The 21760-nt window shown below is 31.5% G+C and overlaps 4 protein-coding genes across 9 annotated transcripts; 1 reads left to right on the forward strand and 3 right to left on the reverse strand.

Moving 5' to 3' along the window:
• Positions 1-90: 90 nt before the first annotated feature.
• On the reverse strand, positions 91-2703 carry LOC8269028 (putative germin-like protein 9-2). Of its 3 annotated transcripts, none has more exons than XM_002531181.2 (3): positions 2570-2703; positions 1335-1513; positions 91-699 (listed from the first exon to the last, which is right to left on the reverse strand). In XM_002531181.2, exons 2-3 carry the CDS (start codon positions 1399-1401, stop codon positions 230-232), a joined length of 537 nt encoding a protein of 178 aa, XP_002531227.2. In that variant the 5' UTR covers positions 1402-1513; positions 2570-2703; the 3' UTR covers positions 91-229. The 3 variants fall into 3 exon arrangements, with proteins under 3 accessions (XP_002531227.2, XP_048230349.1, XP_048230350.1); XM_048374392.1 differs by having other exon boundaries at positions 91-807; XM_048374393.1 differs by lacking the exon at positions 2570-2703 and having other exon boundaries at positions 91-1013; positions 1335-1462.
• Positions 2633-4657, forward strand: LOC8269029. The gene has a single exon (XM_015726640.3). It carries the CDS (start codon positions 3002-3004, stop codon positions 4289-4291), a length of 1290 nt encoding a protein of 429 aa, XP_015582126.2. The 5' UTR covers positions 2633-3001; the 3' UTR covers positions 4292-4657.
• A 265-nt stretch (positions 4658-4922) lies between these two features.
• LOC8269030 (putative glucose-6-phosphate 1-epimerase) lies at positions 4923-9506 on the reverse strand. Of its 4 annotated transcripts, none has more exons than XR_007215950.1 (9): positions 9273-9505; positions 8530-8604; positions 7706-7762; positions 7460-7620; positions 7077-7217; positions 6237-6339; positions 6033-6132; positions 5378-5629; positions 4923-5189 (listed from the first exon to the last, which is right to left on the reverse strand). XR_007215950.1 is itself a non-coding variant. In XM_048374390.1 (8 exons), the coding sequence occupies exons 1-8, from the start codon at positions 9369-9371 to the stop codon at positions 5436-5438; spliced, it is 930 nt and encodes a 309-aa protein (XP_048230347.1). In that variant the 5' UTR covers positions 9372-9506; the 3' UTR covers positions 4923-5435. The 4 variants fall into 4 exon arrangements, 1 of the variants encoding a protein (XP_048230347.1); XR_007215951.1 differs by lacking the exon at positions 9273-9505 and adding an exon at positions 8998-9120; XM_048374390.1 differs by having other exon boundaries at positions 4923-5629; positions 9273-9506.
• A 7580-nt stretch (positions 9507-17086) lies between these two features.
• LOC8269032 (cationic amino acid transporter 6, chloroplastic) lies at positions 17087-20015 on the reverse strand. The gene is made up of 5 exons (XM_002531185.4): positions 19463-20015; positions 19124-19346; positions 18395-18725; positions 18029-18257; positions 17087-17674 (listed from the first exon to the last, which is right to left on the reverse strand). Exons 1-5 carry the CDS (start codon positions 19875-19877, stop codon positions 17118-17120), a joined length of 1755 nt encoding a protein of 584 aa, XP_002531231.2. The 5' UTR covers positions 19878-20015; the 3' UTR covers positions 17087-17117.
• Positions 20016-21760: the final 1745 nt, after the last annotated feature.

Genomic DNA, 21760 nt, shown 5'->3' on the forward strand with positions numbered 1-21760 from the left:
AATTCAGTTGTATACTTATATTTAGAGAGAAAGGTCTTATATTTCATTCATTCTACAGCCTCCTATAATGTACAGAAATGAAAACTTAAATGTGTTAAATCCATTTTGAACTGGTCTATTGGCTTGAAAAGGTACATCCTTAATTGCATTCAAATGCTTTATATATATGCCAAAATTATATGATTATTGAAGCTGAAATTAAACAAAAGAAACTATGATAACTTTGATGCTACTCGTTTGCCCCAATTAGCTTGGATATAGTCTCCTCATCGGTTTTGAAAGCCTTGGCAAGTGTTTCTGCAGGTATTCCACTTCCAAAGACAGTACTAGGCAATGACACAGTACCCCCATTTGCACTTCCAAATACCCCGAGAGCATATGCAGGAGAATCGTTTCTCATATTCACCTGGAAATGTACTAGTCCTTTTGGAAAGATGAACATATCAGGAGCTTCAATAGTTTGCGTAAAGAGCTTGTTTGTCGTGTCCACAAACCCAACTTGTAGGCTCCCTTGGAGTACTATCAGTAGCTCAGATGCTCTAGGATGAATATGTGGAAGGTTCATTCCTGAAGGAGGGTATATTATTGCAGAAACTGATACTCCTTGTCCTTCCAGGGCAGGAAATTCTTTCATTGTCGCTTTGGTCACTAGTGCTGTCGTTTTTCCTGTTAGATTGGCATTCCTGAGAAGTCTGAAGCCTGTGAATGTGAAGTATTGCCTTGTTATGGTGTTGGGATCAAGGCTTGGAGGTACCAAGAAATCTTTCAGGATATCTGGATCACTTGAGGTGACAAAAACTGCATTTCCTATTGCAAGGATCAAGGGAATAGCAAAATAGCTGCTAAGTTTTCCCATTTTACGGAACAGTTTGATTGAAGTTTGGAAGTGGCTTAAACATTCAAGTTACTATTATTCCTTTATATATAGGCGGTGAGATCAATATTGAGACAGCTCACAGCATTTTCTGCTTTCGCAATTTCTGATTTCCTTTTTCTTCAGAAGAAAAAGTTTCCTGCAAGAGTGCAAAAATACAGGCAGGCAAGCGATGCTTCTGAGAGTTTTTGATAGGACCTAGTTTTTGGATGTCATCTACTTGCAACTTGCTAAAGATATATTTACAGAATTTTTAATAACAAATTTTCTCCTAATTTGATTAATTGATGTAATTAACTGGTAAAAAGAATTTTAAAAAATAATGTGACGCCAACATGCACAATTTGCAGACATTCTCCAAATTTGCGCATACATTTCAGTATATTCACAGAATAATTTCCATGTACTAATAAATAAAAGTGCTTGAAAATATCTCATATCATATGCATAACCTTGTTACCTGAAACTGGGCATTCTGAAGAGTTCCTTCGAAATCTATCCAGTGAAGGTAGTGACAGAGTGAGCATTTCTAAGAATGGACTGCTTTAGCACCTAATGGCAACGAAACCCAAACCAAAAAGGGTGCATTTGCAATCGTTTCCCTTTATACAAGACTGCTTGTACATGCCAATCCAATACCTACAAAAATACTACCAGATTAAAAGTTGTAGGCAACATGAGAAAAATACAATTCCAAGTTGTAAAATTATCATCATAGAGTTCATAATTGGCTGATTGTGCTATTAACTTCTCTTTTTCCCCAAAGAAAAGGGAGGGAAATGGAACAATCAAATACAAGTATTCAATTATTTAACTCATGCAGGATATTTTAGTTACTTATGTTATTGGTCATAATTGATAACTACTAGAAATAACTACCAACTATCTACTGCAAATTAATCTATTAATAAATAATAATATTTATTTTGTTTATATTATGATAGATTATTTTCACTTGTGTATGTATATTTTTCTTGTGGAATAAACAAAAAAAAATAATAGATGATTATATTTAATTTGTTTATGTTATGATAGACTATTTTCACCTGTGTACTTATAATTTTCTTAGGAAATAAAAAGAAAAGAATAAATGATAATATTTATTTTATTTATGTTATGATGGACTTTTGAGGATGTATAATTTTCTCGTGGAATAGACAAAAAAAATAAAATAATAGCAGACTAGCAGTAGATTAAAATGAAAGAAAATTTATAAATATCTTGTAAAGTTTGGCATAACCTGCACTTACATCTTTTATTTTTTAATAATATACATTTTCATTTTTCGTATTAACTATCGTCTATTTAAGTGTTAGTACTGTATGAAATTACTAAAAGTGACTATAAATTTTGCTCAATTTTATATTTTTATTATTTTTTTTAAATGGAAGAAAATAAAATGCTGCATTTTTTTAATTTAAGTGAAAAATATCTCTATCCATTCTAAAATATATTTCAATTTAATATAGACACACACAAGAGTAAAAATATCTTTTTAAGTTAGTAAAATATATCACCTCATTACTTTAACTAATTTAAAATTTATTAAACTAATAGACTACTAACGGAATGACTCTAACAGAATGACTATTATGGTGAACGACATATAAAAAAGAGGGATGAAAATGCATATTTTTACAAATTAGAGAACTCAAGTGCAGATTACACTGAATATCATGGGGCACTTGCAATTACCTCTAAAGATGAAATAGTGAATAAAAAAGAAAGACTAGGGTTGGGGGGTCCGTCTCCGTCTCCGTCTCCGTCTCGGTCCTGAGTGCGCGCGTAGAAGTTAGTAGTGGAGTGGAGGTGGTGGTTATTTACTTATTAAGCGTGAGTGAGTGGTGTCGGAGTTGTTGCATAAATTGGTTGTCACATAGTGAGCAACATCACCACTCCACCACCCACCCTTCCCACGCTACCATCTCTTTCTCTCTCTTTCTCTTTCTATCTCATAACTACTTCCCACCCACTTTCTATCCATTACCCAACTATGATACCCACCGCCACCGCCATCCCCACCCCCACCACCACTACCATATATCCTTTTTCCATCCTTCTCCTTCTACTACCACCACTACTCATCTTCTTTACATTATTTTCACAAGCTTACCCTTTTGTTCCACGATGTCTACTCCTCCCGCTCGCCCGCCATGCTGGACCCAAGAAGAAACTCTCGCTCTAATCGAAGCTTACCGCGACAAATGGTTCTCTGTCAACCGTGGTAACTTGCGTGCTGCTGATTGGGATGCTGTTTCTGCTGCTGTGAGTCAATCATCTGTTACTCACAAGTCTTCCTTGCAGTGTAGGCATAAGATTGAGAAATTAAGGAAACGCTACCGCATCGAGAAAAAGAGGTGTCTTGATTATCCTGGTAGGTTTTTCTCCTCTTGGGATTTGTTTCCTTTGTTGGATGCGATGTCTATTGCTTCCTCCTCTTATTCTAAACGCCGTCGTGTTCTTCAAGATGATACTGCTAATGAGATTGGAGGTAGGTCTCGAATCAAAACGTTTGGGGATAGGTATTTGGTAGCATCTAAGAACGTTGATCAGGGTTTTGACCCACATGTTGATTTGGGTTTGGATCAAGATTTGGCTTTCAGGACTAGGGTTCATGATGGGAATCATTCTGATGGTAATGTTGCTGATGTGAATTCTGTTTCTGTTGCATTTAGGTCTAAGGATTATACAAGGGCTGTTAATGGTAAATTCAAGGCTGATATTGATTTCTATTGTAACGATGAAAGTGGAGTTATGAAAACAAAAAATTCACAAGGGCCTGCACCGAAAGCTTATGGCAAGATCAGTGGAAATATTGTTGAAAACGTTGATGGCTATCTTGGGTTTCCTTTAAAAACCTTAGGTGATGTGCCTACAGGATTTAACCCAAAAATTTATACAAAGACTGATGATAGGAAGTCCAATTCTAAGTTTGATTATGATGTGAACTGTACAAGTGATAAAAGAGATACGTTTGAAGAAAGTAATGGTTTGCTATCGCCACCTCCAGGTTTTAGACAAAAGAACCCTTGCAGGATTGGTGGAAGCTCTAAGCCTGATGGTAATTCTGAAGTTGTAAATGGAAATGGTAATGTCGAGAAGAGTGACACTGATAATACTAGTGCCAAGAGAGTCATGGACCCAATTGCAGAGCTACTGTCAGCATTTAGGCTGTCTGCTAAAAGTTTTGTCAAAGTAGAGAAAATGAAGATGGAAATGGCAATCGACATTGAGAAAATTAGGATGGAGACGATGTTAAAGCATAACCAGATGATACTCGAGTCGCAACAACAGATTATTGACGCATTTGCAAAAGCAGCATTAGAAAAAAAGAAGAGGAGAAAGAGAAAAGAAATGGAGGTGTTATCACCTTATCAAGACATAGATGGAGGGACTCAAGTTGCAGCCATAGACTGAAAGCATTGGCAACAGTGATAATTGCTAAACTTGCAGCAATAGACTCTGAAAGCATTGAAAAAAAAGGTATTGCTAAAGAATAATATTGAGATGGTTTCACTTGAATCTTGATTGTCGGAATGAACAGGAGGTTTGATTGTGGCCCTTTTTTGGATGTTTAATGAGTAATGCTGTACATTACAAATTAACAAATCATACAAAGAGACTTGCCATTCCATTCCATATAGCAATAAAATGGTCTACATGTAGATGTCTCTTTTTCTATTGTAAATAGCAACAACTCTACCACTTGATTTTATTTTTAAATTTATTTCTCGGTGTATTTTAGAACCTTGATAATAATGATTAAGCTGGTTAGTTCAACTATTTCTAAGCTTGTTAAAAATTTATGTTATGTTACTTTATCTCGAATTGCCTTTGAGTAGGTGGCAACTTCTATGATTTCTTGGGTTGTGGTGACAATTTTATGCTGTGAAGGACATAAGAAATTCACAATCTCGAGTGGCAAGTCAAGAACAGAGCATCACAGAAATGCACTTAAAGAGTCTTTCTTCTAGCTATATCTTTCTATTTGCTGAAGTTGTGTGATCACCATTACCCGCCTGAGTGGTGTTAGTTTTCTCGCTTATGCTTATTGAAGTTCATGCTGTCTTTCATACTTGAGAAATAATAATCAAAAGTTCCAAACAGAAACCTCAATCATTGAAGTTTAGAATTTCCAAGGAAACAAAGCATTATAAATTAGTTTATAAGAAATGGTGAGGCTATCTTGTTATATTGCTGACTAACAATCAAAGAAACGAAAAATGTCGACCAAAATACAATGGTTCTAAGGATTCTGGACAACCAAAATCAGAGCCAAGATAGCCATTTCCTGCTAATTCTCTTACCCAGTGCCCTGCATGAAAATGAAACAGAAAATAAACCTTGCACGTCAAAAATAATTGCATAGCATTCCTTCTCCATATCAGGGTTTTGTACCTGTATATGCACATTCCATTTTCCTCCAGCCCAATGTTTCCTCAGGCAACAATGGCAGCAGGGATAAAATATTTACATTCATATGACTATGCTTCAGAAAAATACCTTTGGGACGAACCAGAGAGGCACAGCGTTTTATCTGCATTGGAGTGCTGCTCATTGGTTAAGGTCGTCTACCTTTACTACAGTAACTGGAAGGGACAGCAGACAGCTCCTGTCTTCCTCTCCACTCTTCACCAGGTTTTAAAGTTACTGGTGTTCCCACACAAGCAGCATCTACACGCAGCATATGCTTGTATTCATCATCGCCAAAATCAGGCATTGCCTTCGCTTTCTTTTCCCAGGGATTCCAAACAACTGCATAAGAAAAGAACCATGCTAGTATTCTCCGGATAGTTGTATTTTAAATATTACTAAATGGATACATGTGTCATTCTCTATAGGCTTAGATATATAAATTTTTGTGATGGAAGCGACTTGCCACTGAAATTGAGATGAAACAGACCAAAATTTACCAAACAAGGATAGAACAAATGAAAATGTAAGTGGTTTGTAGGCTTTCTTTGATGTACACAGAATAAGGTCAGAATCCACAGAATCGCCCAAATTCAAGCAATTAGTTAGCACATAATAGTACTGCGCCTTAAACTTAGCAACTCTGGCAATAAACTATGTCTCTTAACCGTGATGAAGCTTCCTTGTATAATCACATGATTTCAAAGCAAAATGAAAATACAGAAGCCAGTGAATATTAACTTACCAGCATCAGGAAGTCCATCCTTCCGCAGCACAAATGTCCTTTTCTTTTCATGGTCCATGATTGCTATTTTGGTTGGTGTGCTGATATATATTTTATCCACCTTTCGAGTTGAGAATATATTAATCCTTAAAGAATATAAGTTTTAAAAACAAAAACAGTGGAGAAAAAAAAAAACCATGAACATTTAATAGGATAGATGCTAACTTCTGATTCAAATGTTATAGCATCCCCTTGCTCAGTGAATCGTTCTCTGTTCTGTAGGTTATCTAGATAATCCAGAGTCTCTACTCCTTCAACACGCACTTCACTGAAAAAAGGAAAAATCCGAAGTAAATTGGCAATACCTGGAAATTGGTATAGAGAATAAACTTTTACTGTTTTTATTGTAATAGAAAACCTCAGAAACATTATTCAATTGACTGAGACAAATTTAGGGACATTGGTACAAAATGCAGCAAACCTTATAACTTCAGTTTTTGAGATGTAGTATTTAAAATGATGGTATTTGTCATCTATTACAAGAATACTCACTGCATGAAGATAGTAACAGTATAACTGAGTTATCAACTAACCTGATCATATAGGGGGCACATGATCGAAAACCACATTTGCAAGAAAAGAAAAAGAACATACTTATGCTTGGTTTATTCAGGTGATTCTCGGTTCTCTTTGGTAACAAGTTGGTTTTCATTTTAGAGATACCACCCTAGAACCTAGTCAAGTAACAAATTCTCTAAGGTACAGCAATAGTGCACTCTACTAGTTGCTAAGTTGTTATAAACCATAATAGAATGATGGTCTGGTCTTTAAAGAATTTAACAGCCAAATCAGAAAAGGAAGAGGAACTTCGTATGTAATAATTTTACACATAAGTGGAAGGAAAAGTAAGAAGAGCGCACAAGCAAGAAAGAGAAGAAAATAAACAAAAGAAAAGGTGAAGTGCTGTCTGCCACCAATTGTCAGGCATCCAGAAAAAAACTGCATGATGCAACAAAAATTGAAGACAGCTAGAACATATATATATTATATATCTAGTCATAATACCTGATATCAGAAACAGCGAAATAGGTCTGATAAGAAAATGTGAAGGTAAATGGCTTTCCATCAGTATTTGTATTTCGAATTCGAGAGGTCAACATCAAATCTCCTGCAGGTCCCAGTGTTATCTTCAAACGAAATTCGTATCTGCAAATAATTTGAAAGCATTGTTGATCAGTTGATTCAGCAGAACTTTAAAGATTTTCAAATACACATATTTGTTAAATGATTTGAGCTTTTAAATAATAGCAAACTTTATGGCTTTCGAACACATTACATGGATTAGAGTAACCTCGACCAAAAACATTGAACTCAATGATGTATGGCAAAACACTTGCAGGGTACTTTCACATTTTAACTGTTTTGTAATACGAGTATTGAGTACATACCTGTGGCACCAGACCTTAACACAATCCTCAGAATTTTTAAGTATCAAATCAATGACGGCCTTGTTGGAACAATTAGTCAGAAAAGCAGGGGGATCAGGGTCGATTGACCACAATCTGCTCTTTGCAAAGCCATGTTGTTCAAGAGAACTGTGACTTCCAAACTGCATATTTCATGTAATTTACTATGTAAAAGGAATACTAGAACTGGTGAAAAATCCACTCACAAAAAACAGTTGAAGCACATACTTGAGGAAAACAAATTTGGACACCGCCACTTGTAACCTTTGGAGGCTTAAAAATAGCCTGCATAAAGCATAAATGCAACTTAAGAAAAGCGTAGAGCTCAGAAGCTTATTGAAGCCAACTTGATGAAGTCATGAAGCTCAATTAATTTAACGTTTTAACACTTCTTTACTATTCATAAAATATTATTAGCATATGATCAAGTATTGTACTGCATTTTATAGTTTCAGGATTAACATATCAGAGTGCCAATATCAAACTTGTTGGAAGAAGGAAATTTCAAACCATTCATAGAGTTGGCAGAGGCTATTCATAAGGCTTCTTTTAAAAATGGGGCAAAACCCCATAAACCACCACATGTGCTCCTTACAATCAAGTGAGAACAAACGTACCATGGAGCCATAAGAAACTAGATATTGCAGAGGACAATGATTTTTTATTGAATGCAAAATAAACAATGGGCCAACATCGTTTAACTCAGTCAAGTATTGTTGCCCACTAGGAAAATAATGCTATCCGAGTCACCCCTCCAGCTGAAAACGGATAAAGTGATATACATGCATAATGTTTGACTAAAATGCCAAATCGTTTATGAACTTGAGGCATGAATTTATAACACTTCTATACAGAAACAGTTCTCCTAAGAAACTTGATAAAAAAATGCTTCTCTGACATCGCTATGCAAAACTTATAGCAACAGATTAAGGAAAAATTCAACTATATCATTTAATTTAAATAATAGATAGTAAGTACAAGTAAGTCGAAAGAAGAGTTTTAAGTTCACCAACGTTCTGCAGCTAAACTGCTTCATATTAGAAACATGATACCTTGCAACCAGCGAAAAGCAGTTCTTCACCATGTTCATTCTTCCAAGATGTCACTTGGCCTCCATCCAGGTACACCTGTTTTAACCTTACAGATCATTAGCATGTGCACTCTAACCAGAATTTTCTAATATATTTTCACTTGGTCATTTTCAATTTTAGTGGGGAAAATGGAGAACTGGTGTACTCAATTTCACAACTAGTGGCATGGCATCCATGACTACCTCAACCATGGAAATAGAAAACAGAAGGAAAAATGTCTTACTTAAGAGATACAAGGATAACAAAGGGGAAAAGAAAAACAGGGTTTCTCAAAGAAAAGGGCATAAATAACTTTTTATGCCAAAAAATAAAAGTTTCTCTAATCTACGTTATAAAATCGTCAAAATTATTTTATGTATGCTAATATACTACAAACAGTTGCATATAAAATTGAACCCACAATTTCATATCAGAAAGGGAAAAGATCACCTTTCTCAGACACAATAAAAGAACATAACGGAAGCTGACAGATATCATCCAAAACTCTCAAATTAAGATGATAAAGCAGAAAGATCATGCTTTGTGGTCTTCTTAAAATTTCAGATCCTTGACAAGAATGCACCTTAAGGAAATGGATAAATTGCATAAATCAAAAGAAAAGAAAAGGAGAAAAATACGTCCCATTTATACATAAAATATTGAATCGTATTAATCAGATTCAAGATACGAAAGTATGTAATTCAAAGAAAGAATATAATAATTACCTCAGCAGAATAGCCGCGGACCTCTCTGAGTATAACCTTGTCAAGGCCATTAAGGCCTTTGCATCTCTCCACATACTTGTACGCACTTTCCTGTGCCATTCGCTTCCTTCACATTCTTTCACTTTTCCCTGTTAAATTTCAGATTAATGAATCTACATACAGAATGCTTATTACAACACATTGTTAGACTCATGTCACCCACGATGTGTTCTGCATGCACCTTACACTACTCTATAAATTCCATGTCCACCCACTAATTAAAATTAAACATAAGCTCAGATTAATCTATGATTTGCTAATATGTATGTATGTATATTCTGACACGCAGAGAAGGTTTGATATGTTGATATATGTAGGCAGTTATAGTAATGTGTAATTTTCATATTTTTTAAAATTATTTTTATTTGAGTTGGACTGGACTTACGAATCATTTTAGGCTCTAAAAATAAAAGAAATAATTATATCACAATAGTTTACGGGCTTTAATTAATAAGATATATAACCGGCATATGTTATTTTGATAATTTTGTAATATAAAATATGTAATAAAAATTCTATATTAGAAATTAAATTTTTGAAATATAAATCAAAATTGAATATTTATTTATTTACTATAATATAAATAATACATATTTAAAAATATAATTTATGGTAAATATCAATTATTCAATTTAAGAAATAACAATAGTAAAATTATTTGGATTTGGATGAGTATAAAAAATATCATGTGTTTTCTTGACAATTTTAAGTATGCATTTTTATTTTATATAAAAATAGTATGGTTATAAATTGTGATAAAAATAAATATCTCATCGTTAAAAGATTTCAATTCAAAAGGATTCAGCCTTTTTTATAATGATTTGCCATCGTTATAATCATGAACAATTTTGTAACATTGTTGCTCTAATTCTAAGCTTGTCATCTTTCACTAGGTATAAACTCTTGCCTTTCAAAATTGCATATTTAGTCAATGCATCCTTACACTTCTCGGCATCTTTAAAGACCATCTCCAAATAAAACATTGGTGCATGTGTAGTAAGGTCATACCTTATCATATTGTTATACCTCTTCAGTTCATATTCCCGCATTCATCTTCCTCAATGTCGTACCTTCCTAAGTCATCAACCGTCACAATAAACACTTCTTGTCACATATACATCTTCACCAGGCCTATCACTATAGATATCATTATCTTCTTCCACATAATATCGTCTAACCCCTGATCAATTCTTTGATCACCTCTTTCACGTTTAACCTCACCTTCTTTGTCACTCTTTTTTCTCAATTTTTTTATAAATATATTTTTCTTGTCCTGTTTTACATTCTTTCTAGCAAGCTAACTTTATCATGTCATCATCGGTAAGAAAGTCAACATTGACATTGAAGCTGTCAAATGTCTTATGAGGGAGTCCATCATCTTCATCACTGTCCTTACTCGACTCACTCGTACATTGTGTCAACATTGTTTTTAAACAAACTGCCCTCATCCCCAATTGTTTTTACATTATTAACATATGATTTGTACAAATTCTTAATGCCGATCTCCTCTCACAAATGACCATGATAAATATAGAATTATAGATCATCCCCATCTTTAAGTGCATAAGTTCTTTGCAATATACTTAAATCATCATGTACTAGGATAAATTCATTTTCATTTTTAAAAAAGCATATAAACTGAAAAAAACTATTGTTGCAAGTCTTCTTTAACATAAGAGATGACATTAATTGTATCCATATCTAAATTCTGTCACTACTGTCTCATTTTCACCTGCATAACTACTAATTGTATCAACCCTCATAAAATTTCCTCCATCATATAACAACAGATCTAAATATGTGTCAATCATTCTAAAAACCATAAAAAAGAATAAAAAAATATAAAAATAAAGATCACATTATAAACAATAAATTACGTGGAGTGACAACATACAAAACAAACAAAACACCTTTTAGAATAATATAAAATGCACATACGACAACACATACGATAAGATTTTATCAACTATTATAGTTATTCTATTGTTCTTCTAGTAATGTATATATTTAAATAATCATATGAAACATTAAATTTTACTTAAAAAATTCAAACTTTAACACTGTAAATATTATACGATATCCGATATACAAAGCACAAGAAAAATAACCATTTTGGGCCCATAAGAAAGACAAAAATTTAGTTAAAAACTCATATGAAAATGACAGCAAAGTGGTTACTGCCAATTAAATGAGGGTTCAACTAACAAAACAACCCCATAGATATGTAAACAACAATAACTTCAATTGAAAAAGAATACCAACTAAAAGCTTTCTCACTATCACAATTACTTTCTCGTTTAAGGTTACAGTAAAAGAGAGAATAGAAAAAAGTGGGATTCAATTTAGGGTTTAGATATTGTAATTGGAAAAAAGAAATTAAAACGACACAGTTTCAATTAACTTAAACCACACTGTTTAGTTATAAAGAAAACTACATCGTTCTACTTTGTTAGAGACAGGTCTCATTATCATATGCCACGTTGGCGCTTATGTTACACAAACACATGCAAATCACAACACTTAATGACACGCGTATAACTTTTGTTAGCCTAGAGACAGTAGATATAGAAATAAAAGTACATGAACCTCTCAAGACGCAATTGATGGATAGAAATTTCAAATTATATATTTTGCTCGTTATTAATGCCACCAAAAGAAGTGTAAGTCCTGGTTTGGATGGTATGCACCTGCTAGTGTCCCAATAATAGTAACAATATGAGCCAAAACATTAACGACCTTTCTTTTATAATGAAATAGAAGTGTTTGTATGTTTCAATTGCTGAGTTGTAAATTGGGCAGGATTAGATAAAACAAAGCAAACTATAAAAATAAGCTTGTTGCACTTAAAAACATGTATTCATGTGTATTTATCTGATTTTAGTTATTATGATCTTGATGGTAGCAATGATGCTTGTGGCTAGAAAAATATAGGTTATTTATGCTAGTTGATATATGTGATGATAGTAATGATGCTTGTGGTTAGGGAAGTATAAATAATTATAGGTTATTTAGAATTGTTGGTGTGTTGTGTAACTAGTATTAATTGTGTTTCAATTACTATTAATTGCACAAGTTGAATAGTTGTCTATGTTTTCTTTGTAAGTCATGTTTGTCCTTTTTTATTAATTAATAATTTGATATAATGATATATATATAATAGATTATGATATGTTCAAACTTTGGACAATGACATATAACTTAAGAATGCTATTATAAAGATTTTGTAATTATAGAATGAATTAATATATATTGATTAATACTAAAACTCAATGATGATTTAAAAAATACAATCCTTGAAATTACATCATTCAAGTTGTTAAATCACCAATTTTATATGATTTGAATAGTTGTGTGAATATCCATGTACAATTTTATGAACCTAATATATAATAATTGAAAGAATAATAAAATTTGAAATTCAATTAATTATATTTTATTAATATATTAACATCATTCCATACAACTAACGTCAATAATCATTCATAAATTATTATATATATATATATATATATATATGTATGTGTGTGTATGTATAAGCATGAAAAGGAGGAATAATTTCTGAACTAACTAAAATACTCATAGAATTAATTAATAATTATTGTCTTGTCCTAATTTTAAATCTAATTTATTAATTTTAATGCATATATAATCCTAATAGAATTAATTAGTAATTAATCTAATTCAATACTAATCATTTATAATTTTGTATACATTTCTATATTTCTAATTAATGAATTACTATGTGGCGCTATATATAATACAGGCTGTGAATATTCTGTTGTATATTTCAAATTTGATTCCTTATCCTTAATTTTCTGTTGTAACTACTCTTTAAGTTTCATTCAAATCATTTTGAATTGTTCAAATTTGGCAGCTGTTAGTTAGTTGTTGTTGCAGCACTCTAGTTGTATATATATTCTATGAGTCTAAATGAAAGATAGTGTGATTCATTCAACAATTCTAGCAGCCTTTTATATATATCTATGGTAGAATTCAAATAACTCAATATAAATTTTTATGAAAAAAAGAAAATAAGAAGTAAGAAAAAAAGTGCAAAATACTTTTAATCTTATCTTATTGATATATTAATTTATATGTTGATGATTAGAATTATTGCAAGTGAATTACTTCAAGCAGTCTTTTTTTTTTTTAAATACTAAACCAATTATACATCAAAGTACCATCCATATGTATATGAAATGAGTTTTATTATTATATCTTATTGTAAATTTAAGTTATGTAATAAAGATTTTGAGATATTTTAAATTCAAATTCATTTTTACTTTACTGTTCGCGAATCCAATACAACATATCAAACACCATATAAGAAAATATAATTTAAACTTTTAATGTTTATTTATCATTTAATATCTTATATTAATTATGTGCTCTTTATATCATGAAAATTTAAAATTCATATCTTTTCATATTATTTTCTTAAAAAAATAAAAAAATTATAGGCATTTAATTATAATAATATTACCACTAAGAGTATTATAAAATTATAAATTTTGAGAAAAATTATTAAAACTAGAATATTCTTTTCCATATTTTTTATTTTATCAACATGGAGATATTATTTTAATACTTTTAGTAAGTAATTATTAAAATTAATAATTAAATTTTTTGGAAAATAATTATTTTATATAAAATTATTTAAAGTCTAATAATTCATTAAATTTATAAAATAAAATAATTTATCCTATAAGAAAAAATATTTATAAAATAGTTAAATATATTTAACAAATATTATATTATTATTAATTTATTAAATATTTTTATATTATAATTTATAATAATAATATACAAGCAAAATAAAAAACATAGTATATATATATATATATATATATATATATTGTAAAAGAAAATAAAAAATATAGGACAATGAAAATAGTAATGAAAAGAGATAATATGCATTAATAGAAAGACCATAAATAAAGTACATCTAGATAAAAGCTAAATTAGATAAAAGTGATTCTTCTAAATGGTATTCAAACTTTACAATATTTTTTTAGATACAGTGAAATCTCTGTATAATGATATTTTATATAAGAGCAACTTCTATATAGTTATAATTATTTTGGTCTCAATTTGGACCAATTTTAAATAGAAATAAACTATATATTGTAATAAATTATAAATTTTTTTAAATTTTATTTTAAGAAAATATTATTCTATATAATAATATTTGTATATATATTTTTAAAAATATATATTATGTTATATTTTATCTTACAATATTATTATTTCATATTTTTAATTTTATGTGTATAATTAATATATCTTATTTTTTTGCTATTATCATTTTACCAACAATATTAGGTAAGAAGTAAAAAAAAAATAGCTACCCAATAAACTTTGAAATGGAAAATGGCGATAATCCAATTGATACGCCAACACAAGAACTCTGCAAGATAGATCTGGCGCCAAAAGGCGGTTCAGAGTTCATATCCGGATATATATATGCACAAACCAAGTGCGAGATTATCCAAGAATGAGCCTGGCCGGTGCTTCTTCTGGCTTTAGGTTCATGATTTTGAAATGGTAAGAAATCATAGCCTATGACATATAACATTCTCTCCCTCATATTTTCATAATCATTTTACTTATATATCAAAAGCCAGTTATAGTTGATATTTGTTTGCCCCCTTTGGATTCCTGATTATGTATCTTTTGCTGTGCTTCTTTTACAAAATTTCACATGATTATACTACTATGCATCACTTGTCCTGCAGAGAGTGCAATAGAAATTCAAAATAATTTTTCAAAACAAAAATCTTTGTATGTACCATGGTGTTATCTGTCATTGGTGTGAATTGAAGAGCCAGATCTTTTTCAGGTGAAAACAGTTGTATATCAGTTGGTGGCAAGGCCCATTTGATCACCTTCAATATCTGTAGTTGGGTTGTAACTGTATTCCAGGTTCTGCTAACTGTTTCTTGTTCTTCTGGTACAGTCTTATGTCCTTTATGCTTCTTTCTGGCTCTTCCTAATTTTCTTTTCTTTCTTTTCCTAAAATTGGATAGCAGCTACACTGGTCAAGTGTTATAAAATTTAGCACACCAAATTAAGATTTAGTTGTCATTTTTGGAATGAAACTTTTTCTTCATCTAAGGAATTTAGATTATTGATTACATGAGTGGAACTTGATTCATTGTTAACCATAGAATTTTGGGTTATAATTCTTTATATAATATATATGAATGATGATGAGGGAAACAAAAGGGCCACTAATGAAAACACTTGAAAAGCAGTGGAACAAAGGAATAGATTTTCATATTGGGTAGAAGGTTTAATGAGAAAAAGAGGATAAATTTCTTGAATAAGTTGGAGAATAGGAGTTTGAAAGTTTTATCTTCTTTTGTCTTTTTATATATCTTTGATCAGTTTTTTCAATTAATAAATATTTCAACTCTATAAATAGTACAGGAATGGGATTGATTGTTCATGATCAATATACATACACCTAACAAAAATTCTGAAAACAGCAAGTACACCAATAACATGAAAATAATGCTAGTCTACAATAATAATATATAATAAAGGTGAAATTTGTCAAGTCATTCCCTTTACAAGTTTTTGGCACTATGCTGTGGGGGTAATGATGTCCCTATTATAAATAACTCCTACCCCTTGAAAAGATATGACAAGTTGCCCATTTTGGATGAGCTAGTAAATGACAAAACTGAAGTATATGTATGTTGGCTTAGCTTATACTCTTGGGAGAGGTTCAATATTGTACTCATCATTACCTCCAATTACCCCAAGATGACCTCAATTATCCTCTCCACTTCTTTGAGAGTAGGTTCTTTTTCCTATCTTTGCCTTTCATATGTTGGTGCTATCACCATTTCAGATCAAAGAAAGATGAAGTATATCTGCTACCAAATACATAATTAAAGATGAACTGTTGAGAAAATCTCTTTCTCCCTCTCTCTCTCTCTCTCTCTCTCTCTCAAATGCCTTATTTTGTTTTATTTGAATTTTTGTTTTTATTTTTATTTCAAACAATTATTATATTTATGAGAAGTATATCATTGTATATTAGTAAAAAATTTAAATTCTTTATATATATATATATATATATTCAGAGTTAATTTAGGGTGTATCGGTAAAACTTTTACAGGTGGTAAAATATTATATTAAGAGTTTTAATGTAACATTAGATTTAAAGTTCGAATTCGAGACCTTAGTTAACTTAGAAGATCCCTATGTCATCTCATTTATACATTCTTGGATAAATTTTACTTATTTAATACTACACAAAATCTATCTTTTGTTTCCTATTAATATATAGTAATTTTCTTACTATTAGATTTTGGTTACTCTTACAGAAATTAAAGTAAAAGCTTAAAATGTCTTATAATTAGCTGAAATAAAAATTAAAAGAATATTTATATATTTTTTGAATTTTTCTTTTATTACATGAGTAAGTCTCTTATTGTTTATTTATTATATTCAATTCTTATTTGGAAAAAGGGAAAGGGTAGAAGAAGAAATAAAGATGAAAAGAAAAGATAGGGAATTAACAAATCTCAAAGGGGATTTAGTATAAATTTGAAAAGTGAGGTCTTAATTTGTGTTATATGACAAATCTCAGAGAACACAGCATAATTATTCTTTTTATTTTTCTGTATGTTTTTTTCCTATCTTTTTTTTTTCTTTTTTTTTTTTTTTGCTTTTAAGTGAATTTTCATGAAATCTGCATTGCAACAACCCCAAGAACTGAAAAGAATGCTTGAACAGAAAAAAGGAGAGATAAGAGAAGAAAAGAAGACAATTTAAAGGGTAGTTCTTTCTTGTTTATTATATCACTTGAATGTCTAGCTTACTTTGTTGGATTGATGGGTGTTGCTGCATTTGATCAACACCCAGTTCCATGTCTTCAGCTTGGTAAGTTGAGTGTACACCATATAACACATAAAAGATAGTTATCAAACATGCCCATACAGCAAACCTTTGGAAAGCGAGCAGCTTTAATGTGGTCGTGAGAAAAACATTAAGAAATATTGATAGTGCAGCTGGCCATGGCATCAGTGGCACTGACCATTCTTCATTAGGTTGGCTAATGGAAGGTACCATGTATTGGAAGAAAGCTGTAATGGCAACCGTGATCAGACCAAATAGAGGTAAACCCCACTTTTGTTCTTCAAGTTTCCATGAAATAGAGAAGCCAATTGCAGTAAATGAGAGGAGGAAAAGAAATAAGAGGGTATGTGAAGGTGGGTTTTTGCTAATGATCACATATCGTCGGTAGATTAAAGCATTAGCCACTAGGTAAAATACCAACAATGTGCTGATGGATATCATTTCCAGAACTATAGGGAGCTCGGTGAATAGTGCAATTGAAGCTGTGCAAAGCCCTACATCAGGAAAAAAAGAAAAGAAAAAAGAAGTCTTTGTATTAAATTCCCATTTAATTTGTCCATATAACCTATGAGTCTTCACATACAAGTGAAATATATGAATCAAGATTTTCTTTTCGTATAGACTATATGTGAACATCAATAAAGCTGGCTTGTGAGAGCATTACATTACTTTCCAAGTTTGAACGATATAATAAATACTTGATCTTCCTTTTGAATTATAAGATACAAGAGATCAGTATTTTCTTGACGATCAATTTAGTGATGGTGGTTCTGCTTGTTGGAGAGAATTATGTGTCTTATATATAGTGATACAAGATACATGAAACTTTGAAGCAATTAATCACTTACCCAAGAAGAGCGTGGCATTCAGTGGGGTGCCTGTAGAAGGGTTCACCTTCGCTAACCAAGAGGGCACAAGCCTAGCCCTTCCGATAACACAAAGGTATCTTGCTTGGCCTAACATGGCAACCAAGAGAGAAGCGACGATTCCCAAACTTGCTCCGGCGCCGACGACATTGCTCGCCCAGTTCCAGCCAATCTTTTGGAAAACCATGGAAAAGGCTGCTTCTTTGGGTATCTATTAGAAAGATTTTAAGCATAGTTAATTAGTAAGATTATGCACTACTTAGAAATTCGTAATTTTTTTATGTATGCTACACAAACAGAAGGACAAAGGGTTACTTAAAATAAAATTAATGAAAATCACTTGCTTACCATATTGTAAGGCACCATGACACATAAAGACAAAGCCATGAGGCAATATAATAAGCAGACAATGAGAACAGAACCCAAAATGCCAATTGGAAGGCTTTTAGAAGGGTTTTGAATCTCTTCTGCCATGGTTGAAACTGAGTCGTAGCCGATATAGCTGAAATAAACTATAGCTGCTCCATTAATAATACCTTTAACACCATAAGGAGCAATTCCTCCTGGCTCAACCAAGTTCTTGACACTTCCTTTGTAGATACCAGCAATTATAATGAATGCAAAGAAAATCACATGGAATACTGTCATAACAAGGTTCAATGTTGAGCTCTCCTTCGTACTGCAATCCAGAAAAGGAAAAAATAAAAATAATTAAAGAAAAGGAACTTACATCACTTTCAAATCCCATTAAGTATTACTTCATGATAGGCTATAACGACAAGAAATTTGGTCACTAACCAAAACATAACGTTAAACAAGCCAAGGATTATAGATCCAATGGCATTAATCACTCCCAATCTAACTCTAAGACCTATATATTAATAATCCAAATACAGTAATAAGCCAAAATGCCCACTTACTCTTGCCAAACTAACATTAAAGCCAAAAATCGATTGCACCAGGATTATTAAAATAGCAGTACTATTTATTGATGTACCTAGAAAAAAAAAAAAAAAAAAAAAAAAAAAACTAGAAGAGCAAATTAACAAAATAATTGTCCACATAAAGAGATCAAACCTATGGCAAAGGCAGAGAGTGAGAAGAAGCACAAGAGCAACAGCAGTGAAATCCAACTTATTGTAACCCTCTACTAGTCCATTCACTTCAACTCTCCATGAGTTTGAATTATTCTCTCCAACCGTGCGGCAAAGGTAGTCTGTAAAAGTTCTTGCAACCGCAGCATTTGATAGTACATATTCCATTAGTATGTTTGCCCCAGCAAAATAGCCTATGAATTCTCCTACATCACATTATTTATAAAAAAAGAGATTCATTTTAAAGAAAACTAAAGAAACAGTTTAACATCATCAAGAATTGAACACAATATGGAGAAGTATTTAAAGGAAGAGGTAGTACCAAAAGTCACTCTTAAGTAACTGAAGGCACCACCGGCGACCGGAATCTGAACAGAGAATTCGGTGTAACATAAAGAGGAAAGCAGTGCTGATATGCCAGCAATAATATAAGAAATGAAAACAGCAGGGCCGGTGTCTTCAAGGGCAACAGACCCAGTAGTGACAAAAACACCAACACCAAGCATGCCTCCTATACCAAGGGCTATCAAGTCATGCCACTTAAGTTTCCTTTTCATATCTGCACCAGACCTTAGTCTTACTTGATTAAGTTCTTGGGCTGGTGTCCATGTCGCTAGCATTCTTTTCTTAAGCCTGTATGGGGTTTGGGAAAGAGAGTGAAGATAGTCAGAGAAGAAAGAAGAAGCACTAGTATTAGTATTAGTCAGTGAAAGTGAAGGAGAAGAAGGAGAAGCCATGTTAGTGAAAGAAGCAGTAGGGAGTGCTTTTTGAGTTTCTATGAGAAGGGAAATGAGGTGAGGGTTTTTAAATATGGATGTTGATGTGTGTGAGAGAGAGAGAGAGAGAGAGAGAGGATATAATTCTAGATTCTTTGCTAAAGTTTTGGTGATGGGGCTAATATAAACTAAGCTTAATTTATTGAAAATGAAATGGAAAGAAAAATACCTAGTTGCTTATTGGGTTAAAATTTAAATGACCAGAATAACCTTGAGAACATACAGCTTTTTACTTCTCCAAGAAAACCCAAAGGAGGTTCTTCTGTTATGTTATGGAAGCATGCAAATAAATAAAGATAGAAAGATGGAAAAAGGTCCATTCATTTTGAAAATGAGTTTGTTTAAGAGGAATCACAAATCACAGCCAATGCAAGAAGGGACTTAGACCTAATCTCTTTTGGAGCTCTTTCTTTTCTTTTCTTTCTCTCTCAAACTTTGAAAAGATGTGACAAGCATCCCACAAACACACACTCACACTCACTTTGTTAAAGCAAAGAAAGTTAAAGATCTCTTTCTTTCTTTCTTTCTTTCGTTAAGCTTTCAAGAACATTTGGACTTGATTCCTCAACAGAACATGACATATCATTTTAGAGTTGTGCCTTGTGAGTGATACTACATCAAGCTTCAAGAAAATCCCTACTGAAAAACCTTTTCAAGGGGAAACACGTTTTACTGCACTATATTTAAGGTCTTGGATTTTATTTTCTTAATTTCATTATTTTAGCAATACAATCTTCTATCAGTAAAATGGACCCTTAATTGTGTCTACTTCATATCTCATAGTCATAGATATGCCAACTTTAATTAATATGAATATCATTCTTGGATTGATCATGTCTAGGTTTCATTGATTTTTTAAGAAGATCTTTCGTACTAAAGTTGCTTCTTTAATGATTCATAAATTATATTATAAATTATGTTTAATTTAGTTTTATTGAAATAAATAGGGGGAAAGATACCCACAAAATTACAATGTTAATTAAGGAGGTGAAATTTGATGGATTGCAAATCAGTTTAAAAGCAGATAATTGATAGTCACTGCAAAATGTCAAAGTTATTGCGGCTGCAACCAAGTTTGACCAAATTAGCATTCTTTTTACAAATAAATTAAGAGTGGTTTTATTTTATGATTGTGTTCTCTTTTTTGGAAGGTAAGGGGTATTTTTGAAACCAAGACTTCCAATCATATGAGACAAGCTATTATTGGTTTAATATATAGTTATACATTGATTAGGTATATGAGTTTATTTAGTTTGATATTATATAAAGCTATTTATAAAATTTTAATTGATAAATCTACTTATCTTTGTGAGCTTAGGTGTCTCTTTGTGCAAGTCGATGTGAACAGTTTTTTGAAAAGAAAAGAGAAGAAACTAACTAGAACGGTCTACAGATTATCCACATCGAGTATATAAAAAAATATTAAAAAAATTATAATGTAAAATGATAAATCTCTTAATTTAATTTAAGTCGTATTAATAATTAAATATAAATTAAAATTAATTAATAAATGATTCATTTATACTCTTTTCATTTTTATTTTTTAAAATATAAATTTCTACAAAAGAAAAGAAATATTATAATGGTCTATAAATGCTTTGCATAAATTATAATCAATATATTGATTATAGATATTTTTTTCTCAAACATTTAAAACTCGAATTCTTTATTTAAGTAAATTTATATGAGTAAAATCTCTTTATAGTCATACAAAATTGAAAAGAATATTATGACTTAATGAAAGTTTAAGTACTAAAGTTTTACTTTTGGTTTAATACTTAATCTTGTTGATGAATAATAGCAACAGAAATAAAATATGTTAATATTTTGTTATGTTAATAGAA

The sequence above is a fragment of the Ricinus communis genome, chromosome 5, assembly GCF_019578655.1.
Source record: "Ricinus communis isolate WT05 ecotype wild-type chromosome 5, ASM1957865v1, whole genome shotgun sequence".
Taxonomy (NCBI): domain Eukaryota; kingdom Viridiplantae; phylum Streptophyta; class Magnoliopsida; order Malpighiales; family Euphorbiaceae; genus Ricinus; species Ricinus communis.

What these genes read in the sequence shown, in the direction of transcription:
- LOC8269028 (XM_048374392.1), bottom strand. Translation starts at nt 1,401, where the DNA reads ATGCTCACTCTGTCACTACCTTCACTGGATAGATTTCGAAGGAACTCT. An exon ending in TTCAGAATGCCCAGTTTCAG is followed by an intron (nt 808 to 1,334) that starts GTAACAAGGTTA and finishes TCCTTGCAATAG; the next exon opens with GAAATGCAGTTTTTGTCACC.
- LOC8269029 (XM_015726640.3), top strand. Translation starts at nt 3,002, where the DNA reads ATGTCTACTCCTCCCGCTCGCCCGCCATGCTGGACCCAAGAAGAAACT.
- LOC8269030 (XM_048374390.1), bottom strand. Translation starts at nt 9,371, where the DNA reads ATGGCACAGGAAAGTGCGTACAAGTATGTGGAGAGATGCAAAGGCCTT. An exon ending in TGCTTTTCGCTGGTTGCAAG is followed by an intron (nt 7,763 to 8,529) that starts GTATCATGTTTC and finishes TGCTTTATGCAG; the next exon opens with GCTATTTTTAAGCCTCCAAA. An exon ending in TCCAAATTTGTTTTCCTCAA is followed by an intron (nt 7,621 to 7,705) that starts GTATGTGCTTCA and finishes TGAAATATGCAG; the next exon opens with TTTGGAAGTCACAGTTCTCT.
- LOC8269032 (XM_002531185.4), bottom strand. Translation starts at nt 19,877, where the DNA reads ATGGCTTCTCCTTCTTCTCCTTCACTTTCACTGACTAATACTAATACT. An exon ending in TTACTTAAGAGTGACTTTTG is followed by an intron (nt 19,347 to 19,462) that starts GTACTACCTCTT and finishes AATGTGATGTAG; the next exon opens with GAGAATTCATAGGCTATTTT. An exon ending in TCATGGTGCCTTACAATATG is followed by an intron (nt 18,258 to 18,394) that starts GTAAGCAAGTGA and finishes TCTTTCTAATAG; the next exon opens with ATACCCAAAGAAGCAGCCTT.